This window comes from Pomacea canaliculata, linkage group LG3 (assembly GCF_003073045.1).
Source record: "Pomacea canaliculata isolate SZHN2017 linkage group LG3, ASM307304v1, whole genome shotgun sequence".
Taxonomy (NCBI): domain Eukaryota; kingdom Metazoa; phylum Mollusca; class Gastropoda; order Architaenioglossa; family Ampullariidae; genus Pomacea; species Pomacea canaliculata.
Window position 1 is genome coordinate 830485 of NC_037592.1, and position 13613 is coordinate 844097.

At 38.9% G+C, this 13613-nt stretch overlaps 1 protein-coding gene across 1 annotated transcript; it reads right to left on the minus strand.

Moving 5' to 3' along the window:
* Nucleotides 1–296: 296 nt before the first annotated feature.
* LOC112560287 (tRNA (cytosine-5-)-methyltransferase-like) lies at nt 297–13601 on the minus strand. The gene is made up of 9 exons (XM_025232043.1): nt 13475–13601; nt 11930–12039; nt 10516–10664; nt 10001–10112; nt 9141–9248; nt 8128–8642; nt 6240–6297; nt 5065–5221; nt 297–2315 (listed from the first exon to the last, which is right to left on the minus strand). The coding sequence occupies exons 1-9, from the start codon at nt 13593–13595 to the stop codon at nt 2209–2211; spliced, it is 1437 nt and encodes a 478-aa protein (XP_025087828.1). The 5' UTR covers nt 13596–13601; the 3' UTR covers nt 297–2208.
* Between the last annotated feature and the right edge of the window lie 12 nt (nt 13602–13613).

Genomic DNA, 13613 nt, shown 5'->3' on the forward strand with positions numbered 1-13613 from the left:
GTACGTACTGTAAATAAACCTCTGTATTTTAATATTACTACAATATTATTAGTAATAATCTGCCTGTCACATGGTGGGAATGCTCTGATGTCATGTCTATGTCTAAATGATGCGCTTATGAACATAACGGTATGTGAAAGCCATCGGACACAAAACACTAAACAGGCAACATTAACAGTAAACTCCAGTCTGCAAACAACACACTGAACACAAACAGTTTGTAAACTCCTAAGTAAGCATGTAGTAGATTAATAAAAAATTAATAATTGAAATGCGAAGAATTGATAAAGAAGAAATGACACTTCACACCAACATTTATTTAAAGTCTCCGAGGAACCCTACCAAGCGGGGTTAAAGATAGGGTGGGGTTAAGATTTTGAGTTTTTTAGTTAGTCTGGGATTGCTTGATTAGGCATAGGGATGGGGTTAAGGTTTCAGGATTTTTTCAGATTTTATGTTTTAAGTCGTGGCGTTCATAACAGCCTTTGTCTATGCACAAGTTCTCCACTTCTCCCCAGCTAACTTTGTGTGGAGTACCCACCAGTCTGCAATAACTGACATCAGGTATCTCCAGGAAACTCAGTGAAACATGTTGCTCACATTAATCTGATTGATGGTGATGCTGAACAAGGCCAACTTGTTTTTGAGACCTTTGACCTGACTACTGTATTTATGTCTTTCTTACAACTAGTAGCTGGTCAAGTTCATAGATACAAGAGTGACAAAAGCTAAAAACAGACAAAAGTTATGTCAGACAAACCAGTAACAAAGCATATTTTTATATACTTGGACAATAATTTACGATTACAATTACAAGGGGCCTGGAAAGATCGTCTACCCCGGACTCAGGTTTACTTCCTTCACCAGCCTGACATGCAGGACACGTGCTACGAGGAGATCCACATGGTTATTGGAACAGAGCGAGCGCCCAGCATACAAAACAGACATAACCCAGACCTCAGTTTATATGGAGGCTGTCATCATGCTTTGCTACGTCAACACTGCACCCCTGAATATGACATGGAGTTTGGTGGATACACGATCCCTAAAGGCACGTTAGTCATCCCCAACCTGGATTCTATGTTGAAAGCTCCAGAGACCTGGGGTGACCCTGACACATTCCGATCTGAGCGTTTCATAGGAGAGAATGTCAGTTGTGGCGATCCAAAGAGTTCATTTTCCTTCTCTATGGGTCGGCGCATCTGTTTGGGTGAGACACTTTCCCGAATGGAATTATTTGTATATCTGTCAACAATGGTATTCTCATCTCTGTGTATTACCAGTGTCATCATCATCTCTGTAGCACCAGTGTTATCATCATCATCTCTGTGAGGTACCAGTGTTATCACAGTTTGATTGCTTATGATTGCACTTGTGTGGCAGCAATTGAGGACAAGATTATCACAGTCCAACTGCTTAACTCATTTTCGCAAACACTGTGGACTTTGGTTTGCCTCTAAACATGTATCCATTGCTAGTCTTATAAAAAGTAATACTAAAATTCGATAAAAAGTAAAATTACTTTCAAAGGAAAAAAAATTTTTTTCACGTAGATGCAGCCTGAATATCCTAACAATAAAATGCAGTGTGGCAGCCTATACGACATTTTGAAAATGTCACTGAAATATATCATGTCACTCAATTTTTGGTACCTTCATTATATACTCCAGAATACTGTACTGCAATAGTAAAAATTCCATTATGTACACATCTATGCCATGTACAGCATACATTCCAGCAGATTGTAGTGTAATAGTCACAAATTCCACCATGTACACTATATACACATCTACACCTTATACATCATATACTCCGTATTCATTCTCCAGTGAAAATCCACACTTTTGTATCACATGAAAGATAAGTAATTTTTAGAAAAAGTGTTTTCCCTCCTGCAATTACTAAGTTCTGTTGCCTGACTCCTGTGTTTTATGAAATTTTTCACAACCATCATCAAGTTTGTTGACAGGATATTTGCATGAAGAAAAATGGTGGACTTTTAGTAAGTCAACCTGCATAGAGTCAGTTGATTGGATTCAACAGTGTGTCTCACAGGTATGCATCAGCTTGTGGTCAGTATCATTGCTGTCTGGACAAATTAATGGGATCAGTACTGTTAGGCAATGAACATCATCCAAGCAAGACGACAAATGATGAAGATCATCCACAGAGTCCAGTGGCAAACAGCACCCAAGCATCATCTTGTGGTTATGTTTCTAGCAGCATCAGTCGGATGAGGACGGAAACAACGTGGACATTGAGACTGTTGCCAAGGACACGGTATTTCTGGACTGCATTTAACTCTGGAGGAAATACTGCAAAAGATAAAGAGACAAAGACATCAGTTAGAACTAAACAATACATTGATTGTAGTACTTACTACCTATAAGCAATCCACATCTGTACGCATAAGAAGGATCATCAGATACTGTTAATGTCATATTGTTGCAGTTGTTGCTTTTGGAAGGGAAAGTGCTTTCTCCTTGCGGTGATTTCACACTGTGGGGGATGGGGATCTTGGGCGGGGGATGTGAAATAGTGTTGGTGAAGGGAGGGGGAAGAGGCACTGCTTTGTGGTGCTGCAGGTGTTGTCTATGCTTGTTTGTGCTCTTTACCTGTTGGTTTGTCAAGTCTGCTTTGGTGGTGAACTGTGCTACTGCCCTCTTTTCGTGTTTTTAATCTGTGAGGCCTTTCAAGCTTGAGTTGGTGGTGCACTGTGCTGGTGCCCTCTTTTCCTGCTGCCGCCGCTTGCTATTAGTTCCTAGGAAGCCTGTCAAGTTCGCCATAATGGTGAACTATATTGGTTGCCGTGTCCCTTGTGTTGTTTTATTCTAGATTATTTAGCTTTTTTTAAAACTTCTATATAGGTGGTTATGTTGTCCAATTTTAACCCTTTGCCTATCTTAGTCTAAAGTATACGTGGCCTGTCGCTATTGATGCTACTAATAAAAGTTTTTTATGCCATAGTTCTTTAGGTGGGTTGAGGCACTTATTAAGGTTTAGTGCCAGTCTGTATTTATCTAAAGAATATTTTACTTCTTCTCTTTCTAATTTATTTTCATTGCACTCCAGCGGTATGTGGAGTGCTAAGTATATCCCCACAGGCACATGAAGGAGGGTCTTTACATCTTGTTAGATATTTTTCATTGAGCCTCATTCTAGTTATTTTGGTTTGGTCTGACCTATCTGACTTTACGAACATCAAAGTGTGACTAGGCTGGTCATCTATCAGTCTCCTAGTAGCTTTAGTCCTTTACCTTCATTTTTGTATTTCTCTTGCCACCTTATTTTTATTGCTGGTTTCAATGCTATTCTTCTCTTTGCTGGTGAAATAGGGATGTTTAGGATGACTTTGGGGTTTGTTTCTTGTTTTACTGAAGTCTCGCTAGTTTTTCAGCCTTTTCACTTCTTTTATTCTGGTATGGGAGGGAACCCAAAGGAACTTAATGTCTCCATTTTCCTGGTTAATCTTCTTTATGAGAGACAGTATCTCATACTATGCCTATTCTGTTCTGTGCCTGGATTTTGGTGGTTGAGAGTTTAAAGCCCTTACATTTAAACCATTTCATGATTTTATGTAGATCCTCCTGTATCTTATCTATTCCTATGATTTTAGGCCTGTTAGGATTACTTGTTTTGCATACTTCTACTTTTCCTAGGAGGGATGCAAATTGCTTGACTTTCACATGTTTGACATTTTTGTGGAGGTCTGCAATCATTATGTTGAACAGTAAGGAACTGAGGACACTTCCATTATCTTGTGATACCTTGCTGGAAATTTGATTCTCAATTCTTACTGATATTTTCCTGTTTGATAGGTAGAACTTAATAAGTTGAACTATTTGTTTTATTTGGGGTGCCTATGCAGAGGAGTTTCTGGGGGTGGCCTTCTTGGCAGAGCATATCATAGGCTTTTTATGTATGTCCAGGAAAATTCCACAGAGGTTCACTCTTTTTTTTTCCTGTGGGGGCATTATTTCCTGCTGTAAGGCTGTTATTTAGTCCATAGTGCTACATTTCTTTCTAAAACCACTCTGTTCTAGGGGTAGGATGTTGTTGGCCTCACAGAAGTGGTTTAGTCTGTTTTTAATAATCATTTCAAATGCCTTGCCTCGATGCAAAGTAGGTGCGATTGGTCTGTAGCTAGATGGGGCTGTTTTTGTTTTTACCTGGTTTGGGGATGGGGACTATTGTGGCCCTTTTCCATATGTTAGGGAAGCTACTTTTATCAAGGATGTCTTTGAATACTCTAGGATAAGGTGCTTAGTTTTAAGGTAGCAGTTTTGGAGCATTTGGTAAGTCTGGGGCCGATCCTAACTTTTTAGTTGATAGGGCTTGCTCATTAGGATGTACAGCAGTACATGTACAACACTGCCATGATAATCCTACTATAGCTCCTCAGTGCCTGACAATCTTGAGTACCATGTGGTTAGATATCTGTATGATGATAAGGCTAGCCTGTTCATGATGACATTTTTGAGTATCATGTGGTTAAAACTCTGTCTGATTAGGATAGCCTGTACAAGAGAATATTACTGAGTGTCATGTGGTTAGATATCTGTATGACTAGGCTAGCCTGTACAAGAGAATATATCGTCATGTGGTTAGATATCAAACTTACCTGTAGAAGTAAAAAAAGTTACTAGAAAAGTCTATGCCTACTTTTGGCATACAGCACAGACTATATATATATCATAATATTTGATTACATAATATCTGACAGATTTATTGTATTTTCTGTCTTCCAACACATTTGAAACAAATGTACTACATAACTTCTATGATGAAAGATAATATTCAAGACACGCAAAATATTCTAACCATGCATATAGTAACTTTTCCTGGATTTTCTGCCACTGCAACTTTATTAATTAAAGCTGTGACCTGAGATAATTTAAAATGTGCATCATTTAATTTTAAACAGATTAACTGTTAATATCACTTGTGCAAAACAGTCTATTACTGTGTAACTTTCAGTTTCACTGTAAAATATGATTCAAGAAAACTGTTAACATCCTGGTAAAACATAAAGCATGATTAAAATTTAAAAAAAAAACAACATACAAAACTCCTGGGGGAAGCAAAGAAGGTTTGCTACTTCCCGTGGTGTAAAATAGCGTAACTTAAGACTTCGAAGAATAGACAACTCAGTTTCTGCCCACTGATCACGATTTTTTTTCTCCACAGCTAAGGACTTGAAGTCACTAGCCTTCTTCACCGCCTGCAAACAGGGACAGTACTCTCAGAAACATAACAATTGGAAGTTTTTCATGACTACCAATATCAGGTAGACAACAAAGGGCTAACAGAGACAAAACAGCGTTAGCACTATGAGGCAGACAAGAGAGAGTTTTGGTCACACATAACTATTCAAAGTGTTCTAATAGTCTGAAAGATTATGTGACGATAAAAGTCGTTGACATTTAATTGGATAATGATGGCCAGTGGTGTGGTGTTTGTCGAAAAAGAACCTCATACTTATATTGGGATGGGTTGTCATTGGCCATATTGCTTGAGCTCAGCTGTTTGAAAATGTTACTCCAGCCATTAGAAGTGAAATTGCCCTTTGCTCTGATTGAAATATTGTAAATGACACATTTGAAACTATAAACTTTTTTTCTGAAATGAAAACTCAATGCCAAAAGTGTTCTGCAAAACAGAACAGATATCAGTAGAAAGCATGAGGTTCTTGAATGCTCGCCTGAATGATCTCACTAAACTGAAACCTGTTTAAAATAATATTTATCTCCACTCTGTCTCTACCTGATTCTGGACATCATCTTTCTGTGTATGGGCAATGTGGACCCTCACATGCAAAATAACGCCATGGAGACTGCTAATGGTCATAATATGTACTTGGCTGACTCTTGTGACATGCAGATTGCTTTGCCGGCTGGGCTGGTGATGAAGGCTGACAATAATGCTGGCTTTCTACTGATGATGGGGGTGTGCAATGAACAATTCTGGCTTTATGTTGATGGTCAAGGTGGGCAGTTGATAGTGTTGGCTTTATACTGATGATGAAGTAATGATGCTGGCTTTATACTAAGAAGCATGTTATGGGCTGAGCTGCTTGTTATTGTTATAATATTATTATTGTTCACATGCTTAAGTGGTGCACTGTCTTGTGCAAAGGCAGACTACACAAGGGAAGCAACCAGCACCTGGTTGCTACATTGTAAAGAGCATACTTCTATATCAGTAATCATCTGTAGGTTGCTATGTTGTAAATAGCTTACTTCTATATCAGTAGTCATCTGTAGGAGAGAACCAGCACCTTCAACATAGTGGCCATACCTGCACAGCAAAGGAAAAAATTCGCCAGCTGTTTATAATTTTATTATTAGTTACTTCAGTACCCACCACAATATTTTGTACAGCTGCTGCACAACAACATCAATAACAACAACAGTGCATTTACATAGGGTATTTCTCTAGCATCAGTCAGCTTCAAAGTGCTTTATATATAAATACACAGCCTCATAAGCACATACCTTTTTAGGGTAGGTATCAAATGCACCTGTATAAACATGCATTGCACACAAACACACACAATAATAATAAAGGAAATTTATATAGCGCTTTTCCTGACTTAGCAGAAGTCTCAGTGTGTTTTAAAAGAGAAAGGATATTGCATAAAGTAACAGGGACACAAAATATACAGAACACACATACAGAGACAGTCCAATATGTCTTAGCAAATACACAACTAAAAAAAAAAGAAAACCCCCAAAAGAAAGGCTAAAATCTAGCTGTTCTGTTTTTGGATCATTGCTCTGCTATATTACATCCTCTAACTAGACCAAGACTGGGAGCTGTTACAGTTCAGGTCTACAGCTCAGAAAGCCATTGTATCATCTGTGGGGAATGCAGATCAACAGACTCAGGACAATGGAGATAAAATCGCCTGAAGGCTGCTAGTATTAATGCAATCAATCACAAAGCAGAGAAAAATTGCATGAAAGCGTTAAGGCAGAGGACTGTGTGATCTTCAAGTTGTGGAAGGTCCATAGTAGTGACAACTTGGAAAAACAGAAAAACCATTATAGTGTCAGGTAAAAAAGACCAGCAGGGTGGAGGAAACTAAGGTACCCAGAGAAAACAATATTAAGCCCTGGAAACAGGTGTTACATCTAAAGAGGTATGTCAGATCATACAAACCCATGATACAAGATGTATCTATCAAATAATGAGACAGGGCTTCTGAGGATCAGAAAACAAAAAACAGGAGGACAGAGACTGCAGACAAGCATGCATAAGCTTTACAACTTTCAATTACATCATGTCATTAGGTTGATATTATGCATCATCTAAAGTTAATACATTTGTCGTATGCGCCAGAAAAATGATCAGTCCATTGAAAATTGCTAACGGCATTACAGCTAATATAGCCTGGTACTAGCATTATGACATGGCGGGTGACAAATGCCATCACCAACAAGATACAGACATTCATCAATAAATGTCTGCGCTGCATTCTTAACATCCGATGGCCTGAGAAGATCTCCAATACCGCCCTGTGGGAGAGAACCAACCAAAACCCTGCCAGCCTAGACATCAAGAAGCGAAAGTGGGGCTGGATTGGCCACACTCTACAAAAGCCAGCCGACAATATAATGCGACAAGTTCTGGGCTGGAACCCACAGGGGAGGTGCAAGGTTGGGAGACCCAGACAGATGTGGAGACGATCAGTCCACAGAGAGGCAGAGACAGCTGGCATGACATGGTCCCAACTAGAAAGGGATGCCCAGGACCAGGTCCGATGACGGCGTGTGGTTGCGGCCCTATGCTCCACTGGGGGCGAATAAGAACGAAGAAGAAGACTAGCATTATGGTCAATACAGCTAAATCTAGCAACAGACCTATGTCTAATATAGCTGCATTGGATAATAGCATTATGGTCAGTTCAGCCACACTGTGCAATAGCATTATGGCTATTATACAGTCAAACTTCGATAATGCATTCCAAGACAACGAAATCTGAAAACGATGAAAACCGAGGCAATTATTTTCAAATGAATCGATGTAAATCCAATTCATTCTAGACAATCCAAAATACATGCCAAATACACATTTTAAAGAGAATAAATATAGTGTACCAAAAGTTTTCCAGGTATTGTGACCTACCTTTTTGTAAAACAAGAAGTCTTCTTAAGGCTTGGCTGTACTATGTCCATGACAACAAACATTTTAAGTTCTTTGTCAGACAACATGAATGGCTGGAAACTATCTTCATCCATGTACTCCAAAAATGTTTTTAGTTGAGTGCCATGTCTGCAGCAAAGAGGGTCATCTTCTTCACAATGTCGCATATTCCGCCCTGCATCAGCAAGCGCCAGGTCCTCAACTTCCCCAATGCTGCTGTTGATCTGCCTTGAGTGTGTTCTCTCAGTCTCATCATCTACTGAGTGCATTTTCTCAGTCTCACACTCTGCTGCCCCTACAAGACCCTTCATACAGCTGTTGAACTGCCTTGAGCACATTTTCTCAGGTTGTTTGGAGAAAGCACTCTCATTACAACTGGGTATAGAAGAGAGAGTCTTGTGGCATGAATTACTACAGGAATGGCTTTTTACCTCAGCCACATGGTTTTGTCGATAGCAAAGCCATGTTAGTGCTTCTTCTGGAACTGTTGTCATGATCTTAAAGATAAAAGACAAAAGTCGCATGATAAGCAAGAGTAAATGATAAAGAAAAAATATTAAAAATCCCAATATTTTGTTTATACACTTAATGTTTGACACCCAAAACTTCATCATGTTTTCTTCTTAATTTTTTTATTTAGCATAACAAAGATTCATCTATATACAGGTCTGAAACCTTACACTTTCTTGCTCATAAGCGTTAATGTACTCTCTGATAACCTGAATAAAAAAAAGCAACAGTTCTTCTTCATGGATGCCTTCCGTGGTTTACTTCAGCAACAGCAGTGTTTGACATTAAGTATGATCAAGTGAAAAATACAAATTACATACCAACACATTCATATACTTAAAACAATTCCACAAAGCAATGGAAATCACGCGCAATCACTGTGAATGAAGTCTTTAAAAAAATTACATGTATCCAGAAAATCTATTTAGCTAATGCTATTTTCTATATTCAGTTCAAAGTAGGTCCAAAATTAAAGATAACCAGACCTTGGCAGATGTAGGAAATCCAAAGGATGCAAGCCCTTGTTTGGCTATGAGGTAATAGCGAAGTCTAGCATTAGGAATACCAAACTGTAGTGGTGATAACAAGAATTCCTGAGCAGGACAGCAAATTCTTGCAGCAAGAGCAGTAAAATTCACAACAAAAAAATGATTCAAGCTATTAGTTTATAGACAAGTATGCAGTTGTAGTTAACATGTCCAGCCGCATTTAAAAATTTATATTTGTAGTAATGAAATCACCTGAGTTCTGTGCCCTACCAATTCAGTGATGCTCATGCCTTATGCTTTCCCCTAAATCATCTAGGTCTTTCTGTTCCCCGTTTCACTCTATTTAATCATCGTTAGTAAAATTAAACCCAAGTGTTTTTCCCACTTCATCCAATCATAGTAATTAAACCCCACTCTCTCACTAATGAAGCACAGTTTTGTGACCTCTGACATTAGGTCCTTGATGGTACAATAGCTGAAGCATCTGTTATGACTGTAAGAATGGGTTTAGTGGGGTCGTATCTTAGGTCTGACATTTCTCTCTCTGGATGTGGTCTCTGTTTATAGGGCTGACTGTTGGTGATTTTCTCCCGATACTCTAATTTTCTCCACCCTCTGTGTGTGTTTGTCTTGTGTGCATGTGTTCAAGTATGCATGTATGTTACTGTATGAAGAGTCATGCTCACATGCCTAAAAAGCAACTATGTTTCTGTCTAGTATTGTGTGCCTGTGTTTATACATATGTAAAGTGGTTGAGTCCAGCCAGTGCTTGGAAAAAGTGCTAAATAAATATGCTTTATTATTATTGTTATTATAACTTTATTTAGCAAAGTGTTGCATCCTCTTGGCCTGCATACCTGAAAGCTGTAATCACAATCCTTTAGCACTTCAAGCAGCAGTCTTCGAGTCTCTGACACCTCAAAGCCTTTGACATTCTCCACTAATAGGTAATGCGGTTTTTCTGACAAGCTGTTTGAAACATAATACATTGTATCACACATTCTATAATACATAAAGTTCTCACAACTTCAGAACAGAAGATAGTGATTTGAAGATTTACTCAACCCAGTAAATGGAGAAACACTCTCTGTCCACCAAGCAGTAAATGGGATATCCAATTAATGCAACACTGATGTAGCAACTAGTTGCAGCTGAAATTTTATGTTTCTATTCATTGTAAATGGTTAATATAAACCGAAAGTAAATGATGCATTTAAAAGCTGAATTACCTATCTGCAAGTTATTTCCCTTAGTTTAAATTTCATGACAATTCATATGTATTGGTCTTTTTTAGCTTAAATTCCTGTCAGGCATCACCTGAACAGCTAATATAATTATCATCTAATCAACCATGAAATCCTGTAATTATCACCTCCTGAGCAGCCCAAGAAGGTGGAGAAATGACTGAGTGCGACGGTCCTCGTGATCTTGTTTCTTCCCCACGCGTGTGAATGGCTGACATGGTGGACTCATCAGGATTACATCAATGTTCCACCCCTCTAGCTGAGTCTTACTAAGATTCTGCCATCACAGGTAGAATTTATTTAAAAAATGACCAGCACAAGGAGTCCAACACTGTTTTCCAAAACATAGAAGAAACAATAGATGTAGCAGATGCGTGAGAAACACTGAATCACACTACATAATTCTACTTATTCCTCTGTAAACACAATAAAGATAAACCATACAAATATGCATAAAAAATAATAGTATTCCAAGTATTTTTAACCCAATGTACTACTAAATCTGGTGTTAAGAGTGTGGTTATTGGGCTAAGCAGTGTTTATAGTTGTCACAGTCAGAGTACAGAAGGGGGTGGGGGTGGTGTCAGTACATTTGTATTCAAAGGCCCCCACCTCCCCTGCACTTGACATGCTAGAAGGCTGGCACAATTACTGGGCTTCATGTGCAAGCCATGTGAAGCCTGACCAGGGTGGGAATTTAAGGCCACCCAGGCACAGCCTGGCAACTGGTTGAGTACCCACTGGTATAACATCAACAAGTGGGAGACCTGTTAGTACCTCTGCCGAGACACTGGACAGCCATTGGACTCAGGTCCAGTTTAAAACAATGGGAGACCAGGCTGGCCAGTTCTGAACAGAAGAGTGCGTGTGGGTAACGCAGTGCAGCTGCCTAAGACTGTGGGGACGTACTATGGAGATACAGGCCCACCACCTTGAAGCAATCGATGCATGGGAGAATGTATGAGGATAATGCTGTGCTGCTGCCTGAGACAGGGGGGGACACAATACAGCCAATGTGTGTGTCGCAAGTCAAATACAGGAACATCATAGAACACCGACCATCAGCTGAACCAGTGGTAGAGCATTTCTTCCAAGCGAGCGACTATGCCGATCTATGCTAAACCAGGCAAATTAAGAATATTTCCATTTTTAGTGATGGAAATAGATGGAGGAAAAAGACTATTCCAGACACTGAATGTTCTTTTACAGAAGATTGATCCTAGACTGGTGGTCTTGGTTCATTGCTGAACAATTTATACTTTGATGACTCAGGTGAAGAGCATTTAGCTGTTGGTTAATGATATTTTGTGAATTGTTTTACTTATTGGTTATAGAATCTTAAATAAGCATTTAAAGCATAAACTCTCAAATACTAAAAACTATATTACTTTATCACATAAAATACATACAATGTTGAATTTATGAAACAAACTGAGAAACATCTTGAATTGTCCCTGGGGATCAATAAAGTTGTATTGCATCAGGGTGTACACAAATTTTATGGTGCATTGTGAGTGTACCTGGTGTAGTGTCTCAACTTACTTCAATCCTTGTTGTACAAACATCTATATCTGGAAAGTTGTGGCGATAGATTCTGTTTGCAGTGGTGTTGATATCCATGGCTTTTATCACCTCAAATGGGACACCGCTCTCTGAAAATAAATGTTTTATGCAAATTATTCAGTGGTTTCAATGGGTACAGAAAAGTGTGAAACTGAATTAAGTCCTAATCAAACTTCACATTTAATTCAAAAACACCAATAATCTAGACTGGACCAAGACCAAATGGTTCTGGTGTTCTTCCATTTCATTTTCAGGCTACCAACAGTGACACCTACATCACAGACATACATCTACATCAATCAGGATGAATTTTCCGGGTTAAATTCTCAAACAAGGCCCTGGTCAAGCAGGTTTTCAGTTTCACCAGCAAGAAGAGCAGACAATGTGAGCTTTTGCTTCGACTGAGGTACAAAATCTCTAGCCATATGGTCTGTTATGTTTTTGGTTTATTAGATCCAAGTAATGGGAAGAGGAGGTCGATGATTTCTTTCAAAAAAGAAAAAAAATAAGAAAGTTATTCTAAAACTTATCAAAAGTATACTCTTAATATTAAGAATTCTGGATATTGACAGTCAAAGGGCTCACCAAGACCTGACAGTCTAAAATTTTGTATAAGTTTATTGATCTGCAGGGCTTCTGCTAAGGCTAAATTCTTTGGGGTCCCAGGGACCCCTTCTTCAGATTTTTAAGTCTTTGAAAATTGACGAAAATTGAAGGGGTCCTCCAAACTTTTAATGCGTACTGTACGCAATTTTTTGCGTAAACAGAAGCCCTGGATCTGGGAAGACTGTCAGCCATTTGAGATACACGTCAATGTCTAAATAGTCTCTCAACAGGCTTGATAAAATGAACATATGGAAGGGGCAGGAATCTGCTTCTTTGGGCTGATTATCTGAATCTGTTGGAAATTGTGCATGTTTTTTTGTGCTGTGATGTGATGAAGTAATAAAGCATTTACATGTTTGGTAAGAACCCCCTTCAGTAGAAGGGGTTCATCGGTGTCTTTTTGGGCCTGGAACGATTTGACTTATCAGTCTTGGGACGAACTGATTTTGGCTGTGGACCAATATGACTGGGGCGAAATTACCGACTCCCATAAATCTTATCCTTATTAAAAAGTTATTCAAAAATACGGTAAGTCAGTTACAAATACAACTGCTCTTTGTAGAGGCTCTCATTTAAAATGACCCAACAAAATAAAATATCCCTATCTCCCTGTTAATTTTGTCTCAAGAGTTTATGCTCCACTCCCTTCTGTTCAATGATCACAACTGTACCTCGATACCTGCTTCCTACGTCAGTACGGCTTGGTGCGCGTCATCGAGAAGTACAGACTGTATCTATTCAACAGTTAAAGGCATTTTACAAATTAACTGAGCGGTTGTTCGCCTATCACTACGAGAGCGAGTGTGGTGTCTTTAGGTTTATCCTATCCAAACGCATAGGAAATAAACTTTTTCCTCGAAACAAATAACATAAAAATCGTAAGAAATATGAACAAAATTTTTTTAACAAAACGGAAACCTTTCAGAGCCCAGTGCATGCCGCCTATCCCACTGTACAATTCCAGAATTCGCAGTTTCGATTTCACAGAAGACATGTTTGATGCCATGCTGGACTCCACCATGACTTTGAGATCTATCATATCATTGGTCTCTTGTTT

What these genes read in the sequence shown, in the direction of transcription:
- LOC112560287 (XM_025232043.1), bottom strand. Translation starts at nt 13,595, where the DNA reads ATGATAGATCTCAAAGTCATGGTGGAGTCCAGCATGGCATCAAACATG. An exon ending in TTTGTACAACAAGGATTGAA is followed by an intron (nt 10,665 to 11,929) that starts GTAAGTTGAGAC and finishes CTGTGATGGCAG; the next exon opens with AATCTTAGTAAGACTCAGCT. An exon ending in TTGCTTCCCCCAGGAGTTTT is followed by an intron (nt 2,316 to 5,064) that starts GTATGTTGTTTT and finishes TATCTTTTGCAG; the next exon opens with TATTTCCTCCAGAGTTAAAT.